This window comes from Portunus trituberculatus, chromosome 37 (genome assembly GCF_017591435.1).
Source record: "Portunus trituberculatus isolate SZX2019 chromosome 37, ASM1759143v1, whole genome shotgun sequence".
NCBI lineage: Eukaryota > Metazoa > Arthropoda > Malacostraca > Decapoda > Portunidae > Portunus > Portunus trituberculatus.
The window spans coordinates 19,470,597-19,495,926 of record NC_059291.1 but is presented as its reverse complement, the minus strand read 5'-3'; the positions used below and the strand labels follow the sequence as shown (position 1 = coordinate 19,495,926).

Here is a 25,330-nt window from a genome sequence, read left to right as displayed (position 1 = left end):
CTTTCAAAATTGTACCTATTTTTTCGCATAAACATCGTTTACATGACATATTTAGGAAGCTATGATGTGGTTCACATAAGTTAAACCATCAGTTCAATCTTAGTTTTCCTCTAGTAATGAAAAAGAAAGCAGCAATTTCCCATTGCTTAACACATGATAGGCCAATGTTTTTTGTGTGTGTGTGTGTGTGTTTCACTGTTTGATCTGCTGCAGTCTCTGACGAAACAGCCAGACGTTACCCTACGGAACGAGCTCAGAGCTCATTATTTCCGATCTTCGGATAGGCTTGTGTATTCACCTAGTTGTATTCACCTAGTTGTAATTTTACAGGGCCTGGGTATCATACTCGTGTGGCCCCGTCTCCATATCTACACACATCCAACTTTCGTTTAAAACTATGCACACTCCTCGCTGACACCACCTCCTCACTCAAACCATTCCACACCTCCACACAACTTTGTGGGAAACTATATTTCTTCACATCCTTCAAGCATATTCCCTTGGCTATCTTTTTACTATGCAATCTCGTAGTTCTATTTAAGTTTTCCTCTCTCAACATCATTTGCTCATTATCCACTTCATCCAGTCCGCTCAACAGTTTATAAACCTGTATTAAATCTCCTCTTTCTCTTCTTTGTTCCAAGGTAAGCAAATTCATTTTTTTGAATCTCTCCTCATAGGTCATTTCTGCCAATTCCGGAACCATTTTTGTTGCCATTCTCTGCAATCTCTCCAACTTCCTTATATGCTTCTTTTTATAAGGGGACCAAACCACTCCAGCATATTCCAATCTTGGACTAATTACCATACTAATTAATTTCTACATCATATCTTTATCCATATAATGAAAGGCTAATCCAATATTTCTTATCAAATTATACGTTTCTCCAAACATCTTATCAATATGAGCCTCAAACTGTCCATGGTCTTGTATTATCACTCCCAAATCCTTTTCCTTTTCCACCTTTTTCAACACTACTCCTTCACCCATCTTATATGACCCTCTTGGCCGTCTTCCACTCTTCCCCATCTCCATCACATGACTTTTGCTCAGATTAAATTGTATTTCCCACCTCTTGCTTCACTCCCAAATCTTATCTAGATCTGCCTGTAACTTTTCACAATCTTCTTCACTCTTCACACACCTACACAACTTCGCATCATCCGCAAACAAATTAATATAACTGTTTAGTCCCTCTGGCATGTCATTAATATAGACAAGGAAAAGTATTGGTGCCAGCACTGAACCTTGTGGGACTCCACTCTCCACCACCAATCAGTCCGACTTTGCAATTACCGTTCTCATCTCCCTCCATCTCAAGTAGTTTTCCATCCACTTTAACACTTTTCTTTTCAGTCCTCCATAAATCTCTAATTTCCATAGCAGTCTCATGTGCGGTACCTTGTCAAAAGCTTTCTTTAAATCCAAATATACACAGTCCATCCATCCCTCTCTCTCTTGTATTTTGTCAACCACTCTTGAATAAAAGCTCAGTAGATTTGTTACACATGACCTCCCTTTCCTAAAGCCAAATTGATGATCCGATAATAACTTATGATCCTCCAGGAACCGTATCCAATATTTCTTTATCATATTATGTGTGTGTGTGTGTGTGTGTGTGTGTGTGTGTGTGTGTGTATATATATATATATATATATATATATATATATATATATATATATATATATATATATATATATATATATATACACACACACACACAAACACACACACCCAAAACATTGGCCTCTCATGTGTTAAGCAATGGGAAATTGCTACTTTTTACATATGTATATATGTATATATATATATATATATATATATATATATATATATATATATATATATATATATATATATATATATATATATATATATATATATATATATATATATATATATATATATATATATATATATATATATATATATATATATATATATATATATATATATATATATATATATATTGTATTAGTTTTCAGACATTTCTCTTTTGTATACCTAGGTACTTTATATCTCGGTGCTTTATACCAATGCCCTCATAAAACTAATTAAAATTTATATTTCTTTCATAAAATTGAAAAAGCTTTACATATTTAAGGTACCTATATTTTTTAAGTGCAGTTTCTTGCCAAACTATTACTTAAATCACATGAATAGACTTGAAAATTTAAGTATCCTCTCCTTGAGTCTGTTTAAGGCAAACGAAATTACACAGACTCAGACGACAGGTAGAAGCTGGAATAAAGTCGCAAAGATTAATCCTTGTGCAGGAGGAAAGCTGCAGCTTCTATCGCCGTCGCCGCCGCTGCCAGACGTCAACAAACTATATTGACTTGCTGTGGCTACGAAGGTGAATGGGTTAAAGCTGTTTTGCGGTGCTTTGGAGCATATGTAAGGTCCATCCCAACAACCCTAGTGTATATTGTTATAGCCGAAAGGTACACTGTTCTATTTGAGTGTGTGTGTGTGTGTGTGTGTGTTGGATCGAGTGGGTTTGTGGGGGTTTAAGCAAAGAAGCAAAAAGAGGGAAATAGAGGGTTTTGTAAGCAAGATTGTCATTGTACCCTGGTGAGCTGTTTTGGTAGGTCGTCTACTGCAAATGTGAGGCACCTTTGCTGTTTTGTGATGCCTATGCATAATATTTCCACTTTGTTTTGTTGAAGATCGAAAGATAATGCAAGCTTGTTCCCAGTTTTTTTTTTTTATTCAAGTTCGTGTTTATTTGAAATTATTCTTGGCACTGTCCCCGAGAAACCTTCCCGCGCGCTCGCCTCCATTCCTGGCTCCCACTTTGCAGCTCCTCCACCCAGCTGATTTGACGTCAAATATGATTATATGAAGCCACGCTATTGGTCTGAGAGAGAGAGAGAGAGAGAGAGAGATATGGTAACAGATAAGGCAGCGTTTCTCAACCTTTTTACCCTTGCGTAACCCTTCAAATACATGACGTCTCAAGGAACCCCTGCGTAAAAAACAAAATGATATACCATATATTTCTCATTTTATGTGATGTCAAATCAGCTGGGTGGAAGAGCTGCTAAGGGGGAGCCGGGAATGGAGGCGAACGCGCGGGACGGTTTCTCGGGGACAGTACCTTATTCTTTATTCATACAAGTTACTTTGCCCTGAATAATGATGTGTATCTAGTTATATAAGTGATCTTAGTATGCTCATGACATCCGCATATGTCTCCCTTTTTATGTTAACGTTTACTACAGTGAAGTGAGAGAATTGTTAAGTTAACCGTCAATCGGCACTCTCCTAAAGAATACGTCCCACCCTCTCTTCATGATTACCGGCTCCCCCTTTGCAGCTTCTCCACCCAACTGATTTGACGTCACAATATGTGAAGCCATGCTCTTTGTCAACAAGACAGAGAGAGAGAGAGAGAGTGGTTATGCAGGAAACTCTGAGCCCCGAAAAACACAGAAGTAAGATATTAAGTTCAACGTATAAAATGTTGACTAATATTAGGGTGGCAGTTTAGTACTTGGACAAGGATGTGATGAAAAATATTATTACAAGCATGATACATCCAAAGTTGGAATATGCAGCAGTGGTGTGGTCACCGAGCTTGAAAAAGGATATAAGAAGATTAGAATGGATCCAGAGAATAGTTACAAAAATGGTGCCAGAACTAAAACACCTAAAATATGAGGAAAAGCTGAAGGAAATGGGATTGCCAACCTTACAAGATAGAAGAGAAAGAGGAGACCTAATAACATTGTATAAGATGGTTAATGGCATTGAAAAGATAGACAAGCAAGATCTGGTGCTGGTGACAAGAAGCTGGAAGGACAAGAGGACATGCAAAGAAGATTAGGAAAAGGAAGTGCGTGAAGGATATTGGAAAATACAGTTTTCCACATAGAACAGTGGAAAAGTGCAATGCTTTGAATGATGAAGTTGTTACAGCACATAATGTGCATAACTTCAGAGAAAAATTAGGTAAGTGGAGATATGAAGACAGGACACTATGATCCCTGCTTGAACTCTGTACAATGTAACTAGCCCTGCTCGAACTCTGTACACACACACACACACACACACACACACACACACACACACACACACACACACACACACACACACACACACACACACACACACACTAAGGACTAAAGAAACTTACGTATGAGCGGAATGTAATGTATTCCAACATAAATGGAGTGATATCGGGGATTTTAGAACTCAACGATTACTTGAGGGACAAGAACCCAGATATTGTGGGTCTTACTGAAACAAAACTGAGAGAGGGAGAAGACCTGATGATGGTTGGAGAAGGGAAATATAATGTTTGGAAAAGAAATAGAGTAGGTAAGATGGGAGGAGGAGTGATGTTGCTGGTTAAAAAGATATAAAGGTGGATCAAGTGAAAGAAGGTATGGGAAAGGCAGAAGTGCTAAAGATCAGAGCAGAAACTAATGAAGGAAAAAGAGGCACTACATAGTGGTGTACGTACCACCTAAGACAAATGCATGGTCAGTACAGGAATATGAAGAAATGATAAGTGATACAGGAACATGTCTGGAAGAAATGTTGGGTGGCTGTGAACGAACTATAATGATGGGAGATTTTAATTGTAAAGAGGTGTGTTGGGAGGACTGGTCAATGGAAGGATCAGAGACAACATGGGGAAATACACTATTGACACTGGCAATGGAAAATGTGTTAACTCAGTGGGTCAAAGAAGATACTAGGTTTGGAGGAGAGGGAGCATCGTCAAGACTGGACTTGGTCTTTAGTACAGAGCCAATGGTCATTGAGGAGATGAGGGTGGAGTGCCCTTTAGCAAAGAGTGATCATGCAGTTTTGGAGTTCAAGGTGATAGATGAAGAGAAATCTAGAAGAAATGAAGAATATAAAGTGGGAAGATGGAATTATGCCAAGACAGATTTTGGAAACCTAAAGAAATTCTTTCAAGAGACAAATTGGATGAAATTCAAGAGTGCTAAGGAGCAAATGAAAAGTGGAAGGAATTTATAAAAATATACAAAGAAGGTGAGAAAAATTTGTACCAATAAGACAACATAGAGAAGTTGGAAAGCAGGACTGGTTTAACGATAGATGTGAAAAGGCTAGAACAAGAAAAGAGGATGCATGGAAGAGGTGGAGAAGGAAAAGACGGATTAAGCAGTGGGAAAGTTACAAAAGAGCAAGAAATGAATATGTGTTGATTAGAAGAGAAGAAAGAAAGAAACAAGAAAAGGATATAATTGATAAATGTAAAGACCAACCAAGGCTTTTTACAGACATGTGAACAACAACATCAAAAATAGAGAAAGTATTGAAAGTTTAGAAGTAAATGGAGTATGCAGTGAAGATCCCAGGAAATGGCAGAGGCTATGAATGGATGCTTTCGGAAGGTATTCACAAAGGAGACTGCTTTTGACAAACCACTGGTAATGGAACAGAAAGGGATTATGAAGGAGTTTCAAGTAACTGTGGAGGAGATCAAGAATATGATGGGGAGTTTAGAAGTGAGAAAAGCTGTGGGACCTGATGGGGTATCAGGATGGATTTTAAGAGAATGCAGGAGCAACTGGCAGAAAAAGTTTGTGAAGTAATTGATGCCTCATTAAGGGAAGGTGTAGTGCCCCAAGACTGGAAAAGAGCTAACATTGTCCCAATCTATAAATCAGGTAACAAGAGAGACCCATTGAACTATAGACCAGTGTCACTTACAAGTGTGGTAGCTAAGATGTGTGAGAGGGTGGTGAAGAATAGATGGACAGACTTCTTGGAGAAAAATGACATACTTTGTGAGTGTCAATTTGGTTTTAGAAAAGGGCGTTCATGCACGACAAACCTGATATGTTACTATTCGAGGGTGATAGATGTAATACAGGAAAGAGATGGTTGGGCTGATGGAATATATCTGGATTTAAAAAAGGCCTTTGATAAGGTACCACACCGGAGACTGATCTGGAAACTTGAAATGGTAGGAGGAGTGCATGGCAGTTTACTAAAATGGATGGAAGACTTTTGGTAGGAAGAGAAATGAGAACAATAATTAAGGACAGACCATCAGAATGGGGCTTGGTGGAGAGTGGAGTTCCACAGGGATCAGTGTTGGCACCAGTAATGTTCGCGGTCTACATAAATGACATGGTGGATGGGGTGTCCAGTTATGTGAGCCTATTTGCAGACGATGCAAAATTGTTAAGAAAAGTGAGATGTGACAAAGATTGCGAACTACTCCAGGAAGACTTGGACAGAATATGGAAATGGAGCTGTACATGGCAAATGGAGTTCAACACGACAAAATGCAAGAAAATAGAGTTTGGCAAGAGTGAAAGAAGAATCAGGAGTATGTACAAGATAGGAAATGAAGACATAAAACCAGTCATGAAGAAAAAGACCTTGGGGTGACAATTACCAATGACCTATCGCCAGAGAGACATATAAACAAAATAATTGGAGAAGTATTGAACTTATTGAGGAACATAAGAGTGGCGTCAGATATTTAGATGAAGAAATGATGAAGAAAATAATTACTGCAATGATAAGACCGAGGCTTGAATATGCAACAATACAGTGGGCTCGAACTTAAAGAAACACATAAGGAAACTAGAGAAAGTACAGAGGGCTGCAACAAAATGGTGCCTGACTTAAGAGATTTGACTTATGAAGACAGACTGAAAAGAATGCAACTTCCGACCCTGGAAAACAGAAGAGAAAGGGAGACCTGATAGCAATATACAGAGTGATGATTGGCATGGAAAAATGGATAGGGAAGATCTGTGTATGTGGAATGAAAGAATGTCGAGAGGGCATGGGAAAAACTAAAATGGCCACTTATAGGAGAGATGTGAAAAATATAGCTTCCTCATAGAAGGGTGGAAGCATGGAATAGTTTAGACGTGGAAGTGGTCAACGCAAGGAATATTCATGATTTTAAGAAAAGCTGGACATTAATAGATATGGAGACGGGACAACACGAGCATAGCTCTTTTCCCGTATGTTACAATTAGGTAAATACAATTAGGTAAATACACACACACACACACACACACACAAACAGAGGGAGCAGTAGGTGGACCATAATGTATACTAATATAGATGGGCTACTGTCAAGTAGATTAGAATTACAAGACTATGTGATGGTGGAGAAGCCTGATATAGTGTGTTTGACTGAGACAAAATTACATGAAAAAACAAAAGTAAATTTGGATAATAAATATAATATATGGAGAGAGGATAGAGAGGGCAAAGGTGGAGGAGGAGTTATGATTATGATGTGTGGATAAGGTTTGGTATGGGAGGACAAAATTACATGAAAAAACAAAAGTAAATTTGGATAATAAATATAATATATGGATGATAGAGAGGGCAAAGGTGGAGGAGGAGTTATGATTATGATGAAGGAGATAAATGGATAAGGTTTGGTATAAGAACAACAGAAGTGATAAGCATAAGGTTAAAAAGTGACGGAAATGAATTAATAATCATGGTGACCTATGTACCTCCTAAAACAAATTTTTGGACATTAAGGGAATACGACATTATAATCAAGGATACTTTACATAGTTTGGAAAGTGTATTAACTGAAAAAAGAAAGGTGATACTAGTAGGAGATTTTAATTGTAAAGAAGTGGATTGGGAAAATCTAGTAAGTGGTGTTGGAGAGGAAGCATGGGGAGAGAGATTCCTTAATCTAATGATGGAAAATATGATGGCACAGAGGGTGAAAGAAAATACTAGATATAGAGGAGATGATGAACCGGCTAGACTGGATTTGGTGTTAACATGAGAAGTGTACCTATGTGGGGATATACAATATAAATGTCCATTGTGGAAGAGTGATCATGTGGTTATGGAAATGCAGATGGCAATAACACAGCGAAGGAGAGATGAGACATACAGGAGTGGTAGATTGAATTATAGAAAGATGGACACAGAAAATTTGAAAAACTATTTCAGAACATTAGATTGGGAGCAGATGTTACAAATCAGAGAAGTGCAAAAAAAATATGAGATTTTTATGAAATATTATAAAGGAGTTATGAAATTTGTACCAAAGTATAAACCGAGAGAGGAAGGAAGAAAGGATTGGTTTAATGCAACTTGTGTTAAGGCTAAAGAAAAGAGAGATGTGGCTTGGAAAAGATGGAAAAAGAGCAGGAATATACTAAATAAAGAGAATTATAGAGTGGCAAGAAATGAGTATGTGAGGGTAAGGAGGAGGAAGAAAGAAAATTTGAAAAGATATTGTAGACAAGAGTAAGGAACATCCAAAATTGTTTTACAGGTTCATAAATGGTAAACTTAAAAGAGAGAGTCCATTGAAAGATTAAAAGGAGAGCAAGGGATAGTAGATGACCCTAAGAATATGGAATTGCTAAATAATAGGTTTCAACAAGTATTTACTAAAGAAACAATGTTTGTAAAGCCTCAGAATGTAGAAGGAAATGTGTACATGGATGACATTAAGATACCTAAAAAGGAGTTATATAAAATGTTGGAGGAACTTAAAGATGATAAAGCGATGGGACCAGATGAAGTTTCAGGAAAATTATTGAAGGAATGTAGAGAAGAATTGGTAGATCCATTATATGATATTATAAGGTGCTCATTAGAAACAGGGAAGTACCAGTAGAGTGGAAAAGAGCTGAAGTGGTGCCCATTTATAAGGGAGGCAGTAAGGAAGAGCCTCTTAACTATAGACCTGTGTCTTTAACAAGTGTGGTCGGTAAGATTTGTGAGAGGGTGATAAAGAAATATTGGATACGGTTCCTGGAGGATCATAAGTTATAATCGGATCATCAATTTGGCTTTAGGAAAGGGAGGTCATGTGTAACAAATTTACTGAGCTTTTATTCAAGAGTGGTTGACAAAATACAGGAGAGAGGGATGGATGGACTGTGTATATTTGGATTTAAAAAAAGCTTTTGACAAGGTACCTCACATGAGACTGCTATGGAAATTAGAGATTTATGGAGGACTGAAGGGAAAAGTGTTAAAGTGGATGGAAAACTACTTGAGATGGAGGGAGATGAGAACGGTAATAAGGGATGCAAAGTTGGACTGGTTGTTGGTGGAGAGTGGAGTCCCACAAGGTTCCAGTGCTGGCACCAATACTTTTCCTTGTCCATATTAATGATATGCCAGAGGGAGTAAACAGTTATATTAATTTGTTTGCAGATGATGCGAAGTTGTGTAGGTATGTGAAGAGTGAAGAAGATTGTGAAATTTTACAGGCAGATCTGGATAGAATTTGGGAGTGGAGCAAGAGATGGGAGATGGAATTTAATCTAAGCAAAAGTCATGTAATGGAGATGGGGAAGAGTGGAAGACGGCCAAGAGGGTCATACAAGATGGGTGAAGGAGTAGTGTTGAAAAAGGTGGAAAAGGAAAAGGATTTGGGAGTGATAATACAAGACCATGGACAGTTTGAGGCTCATATTGACAAGATGTTTGGAGAAACATATAATTTGATTAGAAATATTGGATTAGCCTTTCATTATATGGATAAAGATATGATGAAGAAATTAATTAGTACAGTAATTAGACCAAGATTGGAATATGCTGGGGTCCCTTATAAAAAGAAGCATATAAGGAAGTTGGAGAGATTGCAGAGAATGGCAACAAAAATGGTACCGGAATTGGCAGAAATGACCTATGAGGAGAGATTAAAAGAAATGAATTTGCTTACCTTGAAACAAAGAAGAGAAAGAGGAGATTTAATACAGGTTTATAAACTGATGAACAGTTTGGATGAAGTGGATAATGAACAAATGATGTTGAGAGAGGAAAATTTGAATAGAACTACGAGATCGCATAGTAAAACGATATCCGAGGGAATATGCTTGAAGGATGTGAAGAAATATAGTTTCCCACAGAGATGTGTGGAGGTGTGGAATAGTTTGAGTGAGGAGGTGGTGTCAGCGAGGAGTGTGCATAGTTTTAAAGGAAAGTTGGATGTGTGTAGATATGGAGACGGGGCCACACGAGTATGATACCCAGGCCCTGTAAAATTACAATTAGGTGAATACACAATACACACACACACACACACACACACACACACACACACACACACACACACACATAGACCCATAGACTGGGTTCGTACAAGGAGGGAGTGAACAGACCGATTAAAGTAGTACTGAAGTCACAACAATCTGCGGAGGATGTCCTATATAGAACATCAAAGTTAAGAGATAGAAGGTTGTAAAGAGGTGTTTGTGAGAAAGAATAGAAATGAGGAAGAGAGGAGAAGATATAAGGAATTGGTGGAAGAGGCGAGAAGGAAAAATGATGAGCGGTCTGAGGAGGAAAGAGAAAAGTTTTTGGAGAGTTATAGGAGAGAGTCAGAAAGTGGTATGTGGAAAGAAGGAATACGGAGGAACCCCTAGAGGAGCAGTGGGTGGACCGTAATGTATACTAATATAGATGGGATACTGTCAAGTAGATTGGAATTGCAAGACTATATGATTGTGGAGAAGCCTGATATTGTATGTTTGACTGAGACAAAATTGCATGAAAAACAAAGATAAAATTGGATAATAAATATAATATATGGAGAAAGGATAGGGAGAGTAAAGGTGGAGGAGGAGTTATGATTATGACGAAGAAAGAAATAAATGTGGATAAGGTTTGGTATGGGAAGAACAACGCAGAAGTGATAAGCATAAGGATAAAAGTGATGGAAAAGAATTAATAATCATGGTGACCTATGTACCTCCTAAAACAAATTCTTGGACATTAAGGAATACGACAATATGATCAAGGATACTTTACAGAGTTTGGAAAGTGTATTATCTGGAAAAGAAAGGTGATACTAGTAGGAGATTTTAATTGTAAGGAGGTGGATTGGGAAAATCTAGTAAGTGGTGTTGGAGAAGAAGCATGGGAGAGAGATTTCTTAATCTAATGATGGAAAATATGATGGAACAGAGGGTGAAGGAAAATACTAGATATAGAGGAGATGATGAACCGGCTAGACTGGATTTGGTGTTAACAAGAGAAGTGTACCTATGTGGAGATATACAATACAAGTGTCCTTTGGGAAAGAGTGATCATGTGGTTATGGAAATGCAGATAGCAACAACACAGCGAAGGAAGGACGAGACATACAGGAGTGGTAGATTGAATTATAGAAAGATGGACACAGAAAGTTTGAAAAATTATTTCAGAAAATTAGATTGGGAGGAGATGTTACAAATCAGAGAAGTGCAAAAGAAATATGAGATTTTTATGAAATATTATAAAGAAGGAGTTATGAAATTTGTACCAAAGTATAAACCAAGAGAGGAAGGAAGAAAGGATTGGTTTAATGCAACTTGTGTTAAGGCTAAGGAAAAGAGAGATGTGGCTTGGAAAAGATGGAAAAGAGCAGGAATATACTAAATAAGGAGAATTATAGAGTGGCAAGAAATGAGTATGTGAGGGTAAGGAGGAGGAAGAAAGAAAATTTGAAAAAGATATTGTAGACAAGAGTAAGGAACATCCAAAATTGTTTTACAGGTTCATAAATGGTAAACTTAAAAGAGAGAGTCCATTGAAAGATTAAAAGGAGAGCAAGGGATAGTAGATGACCCTAAGAATATAGCGGAATTGCTAAATAATAGGTTTCAGCAAGTATTTACTAAAGAAACAATGTTTGTAAAGCCACAGAATGTACAAGGAAATGTGCACATGGAGGACATTAAGATACCTAAAAGGAGTTATATAAAATGTTGAAGGAACTTAAAGATGATAAAGCGATGGGACCAGATGAAGTTTCAGGAAAATTATTGAAGGAGTGTAGAGAAGAATTGATTGATCCATTATATGATATTATAAGGTGCTCATTAGAAACAGGGGAAGTACCAGTAGAGTGGAAGAGAGCTGAAGTGGTGCCCATTTATAAGGGAGGCAGTAAGGAAGAGCCTCTTAACTATAGACCTGTGTCTCTAACAAGTGTGGTCGGTAAGATTTGTGAGAGGGTGATAAAGAAATATTGGATACGGTTCCTGGAGGATCATAAGTTATTATCGGATCAAATCTACTGAGCTTTTATTCAAGAGTGGTTGACAAAATACAGGAGAGAGAGGGATGGATGGACTGTGTATATTTGGATTTAAAGAAAGCTTTTGACAAGGTACCTCACGAGAGACTGTTATGGAAAGTAGAGATTTATGGAGGACTGAAAGGAAAAGTGTTAAAGTGGATGGAAAACTACTTGAGATGGAGGGAGATGAGAACGGTAATAAGGGATGCAAGGTCGGACTGGTTGGTGGTGGAGAGTGGAGTCCCACAAGGCTCAGTGCTGGCACCAATACTTTTCCTGGTATATATAATGACATGCCAGAGGAGTAAACAGTTATATTAATTTGTTTGCGGATGATGCGAAGTTGTGTAGGTGTGTGAAGAGTGAAGAAGATTGTGAAATTTTACAGGCAGACCTGGATAAGATTTGGGAGTGGAGCAAGAGGTGGCAAATGGAATTTAATCTGAGCAAAAGTCATGTGATGGAGATGGGAAAGAGTGGAAGACGGCCAAGAGGGTCATATAAGATGGGTGAAGAAGTAGTGTTGAAAAAGGTGGAAAAGGAAAAGGATTTGGGAGTGATAATACAAGACCATGGGCAGTTTGAGGCTCATATTGATAAGATGTTTGGAGAAACATATAATTTGATAAAAAAATATTGGATTAGCCTTCCATTATATGGATAAAGATATGATGAAGAAATTAATTAGTATGGTAATTAGACCAAGATTGGAATATGCTGGAGTGGTTTGGTCCCCTTATAAAAAGAAGCATATAAGGAAGTTGGAGAGATTGCAGAGAATGGCAACAAAAATGGTTCCGGAATTGGCAGAAATGACCTATGAGGAGAGATTAAAAGAAATGAATTTGCCTACCTTGGAACAAAGAAGAGAAAGAGGAGATTTAATACAGGTTTATAAACTGTTGAATGGACTGGATGAAGTGGATAATGAGCAAATGATGTTGAGAGAGGAAAACTTAAGTAGAACTACAAGATCGCATAGTAAAAAGATAGCCAAGGAATATGCTTGAAGGATGTGAAAAATATAGTTTCCCACAAAGATGTGTGGAGGTGTGGAATGGTTTGAGTGAGGAGGTGGTGTCAGCAAGGAGTGTGCATAGTTTTAAACGAAAGTTGGATGTGTGTAGATATGGAGACGGGGCCACACGAGTATGATACCCAGGCCCTGTAAAATTACAACTAGGTGAATACAACTAGGTGAATACACACACACACACACACACACACACACACACACACACACACACACACACACACACACACACACACACACACACACACCAAAGAAGAAAACAATGCTGTCTCATGACATTAATGTGATCACACACACACACACACAGACATGCATTTAATAATAATGTGCATAATTTTATGGAAAAATTAGATGAATGTAGACAGGACATTATGAGCCCTGCTCATACACACACACACACACACACAAAAAAAAAAAAATGACACTTGCAATGTACAAGTACTTTCCATTTTCTTACTGTCTCTTGTGTTATTCCTTAGTTATGCCTATCTGTCCTGTTTTTTTTTCCCTTTTCCTCCATTTATTATCCATATTTTTTTTCCATCCTGTTTTAATCTCCACTTGCTCCATTTATTATTCTCTCTCTCTCTCTCTCTCTCTCTCTCTCTCTCTCTCTCTCTCTCTCTCTCTCTCTCTCTCTCTCTCTCTCTCTCTCTCTCCTCTCTCTCTCTCTTGACCAGTAGTGTGACTTCATATATGTGATGTTAAATTAGCTGGGTGGAGGAGCTGCAAAAGGGGGGCTGGGAATCAAGAAGAGCGGGCGGAAGGTGTTCTTTAAGAGAGTGCCCGTCAGTCATGCATCACATTTAGGTGCATAATGAGGCAAAAGTAGGATTATAGATATCATGTCCTGCATATCACCATAAGCAAGGCAGCACACAATTTGCAGCAGATGTTAATACATGTACTCACTTTGTTTAGTCATTTTGAGTATTTGCAAAGGTCTGTCAGTGATGCAGGTATAAATAGAAGGAATACTATTTGTAACAAGATGAGCCAAAGCCTCAGTGGGTCTGACATGGAAGCATGTTGTGAGTATATGCAATAAGTGAAGTTGATGGAGATGTTTCCATAATTTCTTCATTATTTGTATCTGACAGTGTAAATATATACAGTGGTATCTTGAGGTATGAATTTAATTCGTTCCGTGACGGAGCTTGTATCTCAAAAACTCATATTTCAAGTTTTTCCCACTGAAATGCATTTAAATGCCATGAATTATAATTATTGCACAGAAACATAATGAAAAATAAAATATAATATAAATAGATAAGTTACTTTTATAAAATATATTTATCTTGGAGGGTGCATTCCAGGGGACGTTACTCTACCACATTCTCATCTCTCACTTGAGACTGTCGATCAGCTGGAGTGTACAAATATATCCACCCACAGAAGACTGTCTGCTCCAATAATCACAGAGGAGCTTGATGATGATTCTGTAAACATTATTCATTGAATAAATAAAGTTTTAAGTAAGAGAGGGAGAGAGAGAGAAAAATAGAGGCCGACTAGAAGTTTGTTTTGTTTACATTTTTTCCCTCCTCTGTGATAAGCACCAGTGGAGGAAGTTGGCGGAGATAGAAGAAATTTCTTTTGCCTTTTCAGTTATGTACATATGCATACTTTATCAATGCATGAAAATATATAAAATAACACCAAAAGTTTATTTAGTGTTCTTACCGTGGAGACACATGTTTTCGGCTAATAGTGGTAAATGATGGAGGAGGAGGAGGGAGGAAGGAAAGGATGCAGGCACTATTCACACATAAACGTTAAACATAAATTAAAACTGCACTTTCTTTAGACGATAAAAAAAGGTCAGTAAATAGTGTGAAAATGATGAAAGAACAATCACAGTGCATGAGATCCACATGAAACACGTAGATACTAGGTCATCTGAGGCCAGACTGATGCGCTGAGCCGCTGAGTATAGCAGGAACATCCCCAAGCGTGACTTGTACAGGCAACCCTCGCTTAACGAAGGGGTTACGTTCCTAAAAAACACTTCGTTAAGCGAAACTTCGTTAAGCAAACCGATTATAACAAGTTTAACCCCTGACGTGAACTTCCATTGAGAGTAAGCAAAGCGAGAGTGAATCATAATACAGTGAAAGGTTTAATGAAAGTAAAAATTATGAAGTTTAACATTTAGGCTGTTAAATTTAAGTCATTATAATGTACACTAATGTATGTATGTACCTAACTTTATAATGTTGATGATCTTAAATTTATGAAGGGAGGGAGAGTGAAACGGGAAAGACACTAACCGGCAACCTGTGGAATGTAAACAAAGGGCGCATCATGGTACCGTATACAAAGCTTATGTACCACATTTCCACAAGGCTTTCCATTTTATCTATTGTAGAGTCACGAGTTCAGGTGGTTCTTTTAGCTTGCAAGGAAGATACAGTCTCACCAGCCTTCTTAATAGAGTCTGCTGACTTGAAAATAGTAGAGACAGTATATGGAGTCAAGATGGGGGCCAGCAATGCTATAGTTTTCTCGCCTCGTGTCTGTGAATAATATCCAGCTTCACTTCGGGAGTAAGAGACTTCCTGGTCTTCTTAGGAACGCTAGACCACATTGCAAGGTGATTTGGTGGTAAGTTGAGTGAGTGAAGATGAGCTGCTGCTGACGCTGTTATGGGAGTGAGTGGTGCGTGTGCTGTCCACGAGAGGCTTGATCTTGATCTTGATCTTGATTCTACAGGTGTCCCAGGATTTCTCCTGAGGCAGGCCTTAGTATTTGCAGCTCCTGGTGTGTTCAAAAGCTTGTCAGCTTGCGTGATACGGCAGGGCTTTCAAACTTGGAAAAAATTTCCTGGATAAAACTTCGTTAAAGCGAGTTTGTTGTTCGTTAAACGAGCAGATGGTAGTAAAATGAAACCTTCGTTGTATCGAAATTTCGTTGTGTGAACCTTCGTTAAACGGGGGTTGCCTGTATCTCAAAATTTTGCTCGTACCTCAGAATAAAAAGATTGACCAAATCATAGCTCGTATTTGAAAAAGAGAAACTCATATCTCAGGTAGCTCTTATTTCAAGGTACCACTATATTTGAAGTATTACTTTACTGATGTCATATGTCATCTTCCTACGTAGGGAGGTAGTTCTAAGGAGTGATACTGTCAATTGCTTTGGGAGTATAATTGAATTTTGGATATTTACAACATGTACCTATTACAAATATACATTGGTCATGCTACTGGCAAGTTTAATCTCATCTAAATTTATGGGCTTTCAGTAAGCTTTTTTCTTTTTTTTCTCTTTTTTCATTACCATAGTGTAGCTGTATAAAGGGCTGGATTAAGCACTTTAGAGGCCTTAAGCACTTAAGAATTTGGTGTCCCATATATGTGTAATTCAAAGGATCTAGGACATGTGACCAGTTTTTCATTTGTCCAGAGTTTTTTGACCAGGTATAAATTATGAATGTCACTCCAGGGCAAAGTTTCATACATAGGTATCCCAACAATGCTATTAACAAGGTGATGTCAATAGAGCTGTGGGTTATTACTATTATCAGAGGTGGTCCATCGGACACCCTTCCCCAACCCAGACCCAAACCTACCACCGAATCCTACCTGAGAGTGAGACTCCCAGGCGAAAGTTGATACCCTGCCCCCTTCCCTCCCTCTTGCCTTTTCTTTTGACACAGAACATATATACATGACTCAGCAGTAAGTTGATGTGATAGTAGGGGGTGCCTCAGCGACCACTTCTCTAACTTGACGTGGAAGTTAGTAATTTTAGTGCAAAAAAAACTTTTGTGGGGGGGGTGGGGGTGATGAGGGAGGGGCTTTCGTGCGCTTTCAAGTAGATTGCGCTGTGGGCGGTCGCCCACATTGCCCATTGTAAAAATCGTCCCTGCTATTATTATTAGTAGTACAGGGAGTCCTCGGGTTACGACGGTCTCGACTTACGACGTTTCGTGGTTACGAATGCGCCCATAAAAACATAAAAGATAATATTAGGCATCATTCCGTCTTACATGGTTTAGCGTCATAACCGACGTAAACAAACATGAACTAGTTTCGGGCGCGCGGCGGAAGAATACGCTTTGTTGTGGTTTTAGGGCGAGGAAGACGGCGTCTCAAGTCTCTGAACATACGCCATTTTGGTTGTTTGCACTGTCTCTCTCTCTCTCTTGGTTATGGCTCCCAAGAGTAAGGTTCTGCCTCTCTTGATTCACCAGCCCCAGTATCTCCAGCACCTTCTGCAGCTTCCTCTACACAATAAGCCTGTCTCTTCCTCCCTTGCAATGCTTCCTTCCAATGTGCAAGCCAACCAAAGGAATAAAGGTAAGAATTTTTTTTTTTCCGATGTTCCGACACACTGAAATTCGGGTTATGACGCGTGTCAGGAACGGATCTACGTTGTAACCCAAGGACTCCCTGTAGTAGGAGGAAGAATCATTGAGAGAAAGAGAGAGAGAGAGAGAGAGAGAGAGACTTATGGCTTTGAACAGAACTGAATTAGAGAGGAAATATTGATACTGCTTTGAAAAGTAATTACAGTAGGATTGGTCATCTCGCGGTAAATTGGTACTGGAGTATCGGCCGCGAGATGAGCGATATTGAAATACATGTAAATAGCATAGTTGGTGTTTAGGTATGATACATGATCATCCTAGAACTCAAAATAACCCTCCAAAAACAAAATATTTTGCTGAAAATTGTTCACATAAACGAGGTTATGCATAATCTGTATGTTAATAAACAATATTAAACACTTTTCAACATAATAACAAAGGATAGAATATTTTTCTACTTACGTTACGAGAGTCTGTGACTGGCTTGAGTGGCCTGGCGTGATAGTGGTGGGGAGCCGTGACTACTGGCTACTCGCTCCCTCCTCCACTGTTTGTGCATCACCCCAAGCACTGAGTGCAACCTCAGCTTCAAAGCCATCAAAATCTAGAGCGATGTCATCTTCCTGTAAAAGGCCCAGCAGGTCGTCAACATCCTCTTCATCTTCACCTGGTTCTGCTGTTACGTTAGCCAGAGCATTGGCAGCCTGTGATTGACTGAAGTATCCTGTGATCAGTGACTGGTGGCAAGCATTAACACGAGACATGTAGAGGTCTTTATAAATGTTCATCACTTGATCAAGAGATGGCTATAATATGTTGCGTGAATATGGGCGCCTGTCATATTCCTCCAGTTGTTCAATCAGCCGTGAGAAGGTGGTGAGAATCTCTGTCAGTTGCCGAGTTGTTGGTTCGCCTGGCTGAACATTTTGCTCCTGCTGTCCATCCTCTTCAGGATCATCTTGAGCTTCATCTTCCTCAAGCATCTCAATAGTAGCCTCCTCTTGATGGATACCAATAATTTCTTGCAAGTCACTGGCCTCCACAGCTGAAAAGCCAGGTGCAGGGATCAGACGTGCAGCTTCTACAGTCTGCGAGAGTGTGGTGGCTTCCTGCTGGTGCTCACGCACAGCTGTTCTGACCTCACCTAACAAAAACTTCCAAGCGTGTAACACTGTAGCTTTGTTTATTTTCTGCCAGGCCTTCACAATGCGGTCAACAGCATCCTTAATGTTGTAGTTTTTCCAAAACTGGTTCACAGTTAACATTTCTCGGGTCTGAGATGGTGGTGGGTCTGAACTGGTGCTGGCGAGCGGTTCATCGGGCTCATCCTGGTCACGTACACTTAGCTCAGCCTCAATCCTCTCTAGTTCTTGTAGCGAGTCAGTCTTGACACGCATGTCATCATAGAGAGACTGATAATAAAAGAGCTTGATGTTGCAGATGAACTCTTTATCAAGAGGCTGTAGAAGTGATGTTGTATTAGGCGGGAGGAAGATAACTTTTACATTAGGATGACGCCCTGTTAGGAATTTACCATGCCCCGGAGCATTATCCATACATAGCAGCACCTTGAAATCTAAATTCTTCCTCTTGCAATAACTCTGGGCATCAGGGACAAAATGATTGTCGAACCAGTCAGTGCACAGTGCCGACGTGACCCAAGCCTTCTTATTACTGGCCCAATAAACATTAAGCTGGTTCATATTGCAATTCTTGTATGCTCTAGGCTTAGCAGAGCGATAGATGACTTGGGGCTTCATCAAACAGTCACCACTTGCATTAGCTGTGAATAAAACAGTAATGCGGCCCTTGGAAGGCTTCACACCCCTAGCTTGTCTTTCATTCTTGGCGATGAGGACTGATTTTGGTGCCCGCTTCCAGTAAATCCCAGTTTCATCACAGTTAAAAATCTGGTCATGGCTGTAACCGCCTTCAGTCACAAGACGTTGAAAAATCTCTGGGTAAGTTCTGGCTGTTTCCTCATCTGCTGATCTGCTTTCACCATGCTTCTGGGCATACTTAACTTCATATCTTTTCTTAAATGCTGCTAGCCAGCCTACAGAAGCTGCAAAATGGTACAGCCGTGCTTGTGATCTTATTGCAGGGCCAGAAAGATCACCCTTCTCTCAATCCCTTCTGATTACCCATTTATTTAGGTAATGTTCCATGATTGCAAGCAATGTGTTGCGCTGTGAAGTATCAGCCAGTGTGCGTGCTAAGAGAAACCGAGAAAACACCTTCACGGAAGCAGCCAAGTTTTCTTTATTTTTGCGCAGTGATCGTACTGTTGATTCAGAACAGTTAAACTTACGCATTATGTCACATGTTCTTGCACCATTGTTCATCATCTGAACCATTTCTTTTTTTTCCTGGAGTGTATATTTTCTGAGCTTCACTCCCTTTCGATATTCACGCTTCTCACGTCCACCACGTTTTTCACCAGAGTTTCCACCATGATTTTCGCCACTACCACTCACAGAACTCATGTTCCTTGTTATTTCAGGTTATTGTACTTCCACTAGAACATTTTCACCATAACAACAAAAGTAAATATGCACCACAACACAACAAAATTGCAAAATTGTTGTTGACCCAGCTTCTGCCCTGATGTGACCAACCCAAGCCAACCATTAAACTGGCGCGCCAGCCTATGCGCATGCGCAAGATGTTCATTTACCACCGCTAGATGGTAGAAAGCGGGAAATTTGAAATAGGCGCGAGATGCTAAATTCGTGAGACTATATTACGCGAGATGACCGTTCATACTGTACATAAATATGCTACGGGGCAGAACTCTTTCTTTGAGTACTTGAAAAAATGTTTGAAAAAGAGGGACTTTGCTGAGGAAGCCAGATAGAGGCAAACTGTCCACACAAATTTCAATATTTTTGCTTATTTTTCAATATATTATAAATTATGGGCCCTACTTTTTAGTAATTAATTACTGTCGGTTATTAAATTTCATAGAAATTATATATATATATATATATATATATATATATATATATATATATATATATATATATATATATATATATATATATATATATATATATATATATATATATATATATATATATATATATATAACCCCGCCTAACGAAGGTTCACACAACGAAATTTCGCTACAATGAAAGTTTCATTTAACTACCATCTGCTTGTTTAACGAACACCAAACTCGCTTTAACGAAGTTTTATCCAGGTAATTTTTTCCAAATTTGAAAGCCCCGCCGTATTATGCAAGCCGACAGGCTTTTGAATACACCAGCGCCTCTCGTGGACAACACACACACCACTCATTCCCCCTGTTCAAAACAATAACAGCGTCAGCAGCAGCTCGTCTTCCCTCGCTCAATTTTCCACCAAAATGCCCTGCAATGTCGCCTAGTGTTGCTAAGAAGACCAGGAAATCTCTTACTCTCGAAATGAAGCTGGATATTATTCACAGACACAAGAAAGGCGAGAAAACTAATAGCATTGCTTGCCACCATCTTGACTCCATCTACTGTCTCTATTTTCAAGTCAGCAGACTCTATTAAGAAGGCTGGTGAGACCGTATCTTCCTTGCAAGCTAAAAGGACCACCTGAACTCGTGACTCTACAAAAGATAAAATGGAAAGCCTTGTTGAAATGTGGTACATAAGTTTTGTATGTGATATAATGATGCGTCCTTTGTTTACATTCCACAGGTTGCCAGTTAGTGTCTTTCCCGTTTCACTCTCCCTCCCTTCATAAATTTAAGACCATCAACATTATAAAGTTACGTACACATACATTAGTGTACATTATAATGACTTAAATTAAACTGCCGAAATGTTTGACTTCATAATTTTTACTTTCATTAAACCTTTCACTGTACTATGATGCACTCTCGCTTTGTTTACTCTCAATGGAAGTTCAAGTCAGGGGTTAAACTTGTTATAATCGATTCGTCTAACGAAAATTCGTTTAACAAAGTTTTTTTTAGGAACGTAATCCCTTCGTTAAGCGGGGTTGCCTGTATATATATATATATATATATATATATATATATATATATATATATATATATATATATAGATAGATAGATAGATAGATAGATAGATAGATAGATAGATAGATAGATATATATATATATATATATATATATATATATATATATATATATATATATATATATATATATATATATATATATATATATATATATATATATATATATATATATATATATATATATATATATATATATATATATATATATATATATATATATATATATATATATATATATATATATATATATATATATATATATATATATATATATATATATATATATATTATATATATATATTTTAATGGTCATATGATATATATATATATATATATATATATATATATATATATATATATATATATATATGTATTTATTATAATTTTAATGGTCATTAAAATTTGATAGAAAATATCCTGGCCAATAGTCTTAACCCACCTGGTCAGCAGTCCTCCCCGACCTGGTCAACACTCCTACCCACCTGGTCAACATTCCTACCCATCTGGTCAACATTCCTACCCACCTGGTCAACATTCCTATCCACCTTGTCAACATTCCTACCCACCTGGTCAACACTCCTACCCACCTGATCAACATTCCTACCCACCTGGTCAACATTCCTACCCACCTTGTCAACACTCCTCCCCCACCTGGTCAGCTGTCTTCCTCGACCTGGTAAACACTCCTACCCCACCTGGTCAGCAGTTCTCCCTGATCTGGTCAACACTCCTCCCTCACATGGTCAGCAGTTCTACCCCACCTGGTCAACACTCCTACCCCACCTGTTCAACACTCCTATCCCACTTGGTCAACACTCGTACCCCACCTGGTCAACACTCCTATCTCACCTGGTCAACACTCTTACCCCAACTGGTCAACAGTCCTCCTGGACCTGGTCAAGTAACCTGGTCAAGCATGCTATCCTACCTGGTCACGTGATAGTGGTCAAATGAAAAACTGGTCAAATGTCTTGTCTGCAATTCAAAATATAAACATAATAAACCACACAAAATTTTATCCATCAAAATTGAACAAAACTAACAGTAAGAAAGAAAACCATGTTTATTTTTGTATACTTTCACTTACATTTCAAAAGCTTTCTCCTGCTTTTTTTTTTGTAACTGCAAAGTCTTTGATCAGATCCTCAAAACCAGTTTTAAGTAACACTTAATATAGATAAGATATCCAACTTACCTTGTTGCATAATTGTTCTGATGGGATTTTTGATAAGCTTCAATTGAGAAATTGAGCATTCAGCTGAACAAATTGTGACCATTAATGTTAAAAATATATGAAAGCCTTGTGTCTACATTTGGAAAGTCACACTCAATGTTATCTTCTACAAGTATTTTATAAAACCCAGCATGACAATCTTGTTTTTACAGTTTTTGTTCCAGTGAATACAAGTGCACCCTAATAATAGTGGTAATTTTTACCTGTTCTCAATGACAATATCTCACCGAGCTAGATGAACCATGAAAAGTTTAGAATCCCTTATATATACGTACATTCTGCAAATTCATAATGATGGTACCGCAGATTTTTGAAAATAATTGTTGGCTAAGTGGGCGATGCCAACAGCAGTGGTGTCTGTAACCACTATCTTAGGTTTGGTTATGCCCTATCAACTTGTTCTTAGTTCTTTTTGTAACAAATGTTACTTTATTTTAATCTGTATCTGTCACCATCTTATTTCAGGTAGGTTAGGGGCACTATATTTTTGGTGAGTTTGCAGAAAAAAATTAACATCTCCATCAAAAAGAGCACCATAAATTGTCCAGAAAAAACTGTCATTGTCTCTGAAAGTGAGTGGGGTGCCCTTGTATAAATTTATCCTTTATATAGTTACCAAAGTAAGTAAAAGGACTTGAATTCATCACAGTCAGAACTGAATGAAGAAGACATAGTATTCCAGCCTCGATTGGCTCCACTACACACTACCCTCTAGGACAGGGTTTCTCAACCAGGATTCCCCGGAACCCTTAGGTTCTGCAAAAGGTCTCTAAGGGTTCCGTAAGAACAAATGAGATAAGCTAATGCACTTTTGACTTTTGACTTAATTTCATATGCATAATATAACTAAACATGTACAGTATATTATTGGTTATTGTAATATAATAATATATTATTTTTCTTTAAACCAGTTATTAAAAAATTTATATTATGATATTTGCCACGTGAAATACGACGAAAAAAATGAGAAATATATGGTATACCATTTTGTTTTTGAGCAGGGGTTCCTTGAGACATGTAATTTATTTTAAGGGTTATGGAAGGGTAAAAAAGTTGAGAAATGCTGCTCTAGAATCTATATTATTATACATACCTGCATAACAGCTATACTTGTTATATATTATTCCTAACCACTGGAATCCACTGATACCAGAGGGTATTCAAAGCCAAATCAAAGGCAACAATAAGGAAATAGCTTCAAAACTTGCAGAGGACACACGTGGTAGCCTACTGGTTGCAGCAGGCTTGGGGTAGAAGGGAGGGAGCAAAACAATACCACAGCTTGTCGTGTCTCTTAACCCCTTCAGTACTGGAATGCATTTAACCACAAGTTTTGGGTGTGATTAGACAGTTTTAGGAAGGGTCTATGGAGGTCACAAGATTATTGGCCAGTCTTCACTATTTTAATCCTCACATAAGTTTCTGAAGCTGTATAAAATCATTAAATAGTAACCAGAATGAATGTGAAAAAGTGTCCTGGTACTGATGGGTTAAGCCATTTTTATGGGGATAACATTTCATGACATTTAAATACTGAGACACCATTGAAAATTCAGCTGTGAAAAATTTCTGTGGTGGCCCCCTTCTGATGCCTTAAGTGCATGCTTATTTTGCATGATGGTTAATCTAACCCTGGTTGTATGTGATATACTTATGCTGCCTACCTATGCTGCCTGGAGGAGTGAGTTCTTTGGCGAAGTGTGACACACCTGATGAACCTCATCCACCTTTGATTGGACTACACTGGCATATATCAATGTTTCTCAGATAAAAACAAAGTGCATGTTGTGGGTAGATTAATATTTTTGTATGTATGCAAATTAGGTATTTGTTGTGCAGGTGAAAACCAGTAAGATGAGAAGAGTAGAGCGGTATAGTATTTAATAAGTAAATTAAAAGATATTGATGATAAACAAACAAGAAACTAATTAAGTCAATTTCAGGAATGATGCCACCTTCACCAAGCAAGTCCAAAAGCATCCACAAGTCATCTGGGAAATTATTTCGACATAAAGAAAAAGAACGTTCAGGTAGCAGCAGCAGCAGTGGTAGTGGAAATAATGGAAATAGCACCAACAGTAGCAGCAGTGGTAGCAGCAACAACATCAGTAGCAGTAACAAGAGAGATGACCCGCTTGATTTAAAGGACTGTCCCCTTTCTCTCCCAGTGGTGGGCTCTCTTGATCACACACGGTCCTTGCCTCGCTACACCTCCTGTGAGTCTGGGGAACTGGAATACTTGTATTGCATGTTTTCATACAACTTTGTAATTATTATCATTAATGTTTGTATTCATCACATATTCCATCAAATATCTCCTCCTGCCATTGAGTCTCGTGTAGGTATTTCAGCTCACCGTTGATGTTGACCAACCAATCATCATTTTCATATATGCTATGGGGAACACAATTTAACTAACTGTTTATCTCATGAACAGGCAGAAACTACCTTATTAAGTGCATGTCATAAGAGGTGACTGAAGGGGACAACATGAAGACTAGGGACATCCCTCGTATGTGATATTTATGGTGAACCTGGGTGCATATACACCATCACTTGACTTGTTCAATGTTTCACACGTTATTTTGTGAATTTAAATTGTTACATATATAAACTCAAGAGCATCGTTGGGCATGATAATGGAAAAGAATTATTATGACAACAGATAGATTGATAGTGATAATGAATAACTGGTGATACCATTTAAGGTGATA

General features: G+C 38.2%; 2 protein-coding genes across 2 annotated transcripts in view; one reads left to right on the top strand and one right to left on the bottom strand.

The window, feature by feature from the left end:
* The first annotated feature begins 2,567 nt into the window (after positions 1 to 2,567).
* The window catches only part of LOC123514374 (transcriptional adapter 3-B-like), a 60,816-nt gene continuing 38,053 nt past the window's right edge, over positions 2,568 to 25,330 (top strand). Inside the window, 2 exon segments of the mRNA XM_045272258.1 lie at positions 2,568 to 2,588; positions 24,560 to 24,832. Coding sequence (XP_045128193.1) covers positions 24,562 to 24,832 — 271 coding nt within the window. The 5' untranslated portion in view covers positions 2,568 to 2,588; positions 24,560 to 24,561.
* Positions 18,154 to 19,833, bottom strand: LOC123514147 (tigger transposable element-derived protein 1-like). Its single transcript, XM_045271795.1, has 2 exons — positions 19,659 to 19,833; positions 18,154 to 19,412 (listed from the first exon to the last, which is right to left on the bottom strand). The coding sequence occupies exons 1-2, from the start codon at positions 19,831 to 19,833 to the stop codon at positions 18,154 to 18,156; spliced, it is 1,434 nt and encodes a 477-aa protein (XP_045127730.1).

Bases quoted from the DNA above. Each gene is read 5' to 3' on its own strand.
- LOC123514147 (XM_045271795.1), bottom strand. From the start codon at position 19,833: ATGAGTTCTGTGAGTGGTAGTGGCGAAAATCATGGTGGAAACTCTGGT. The intron at 19,413-19,658 runs GTAAGTTTAACT...ACCATTTTGCAG, and splicing joins AAGAACATGTGACATAATGC to CTTCTGTAGGCTGGCTAGCA.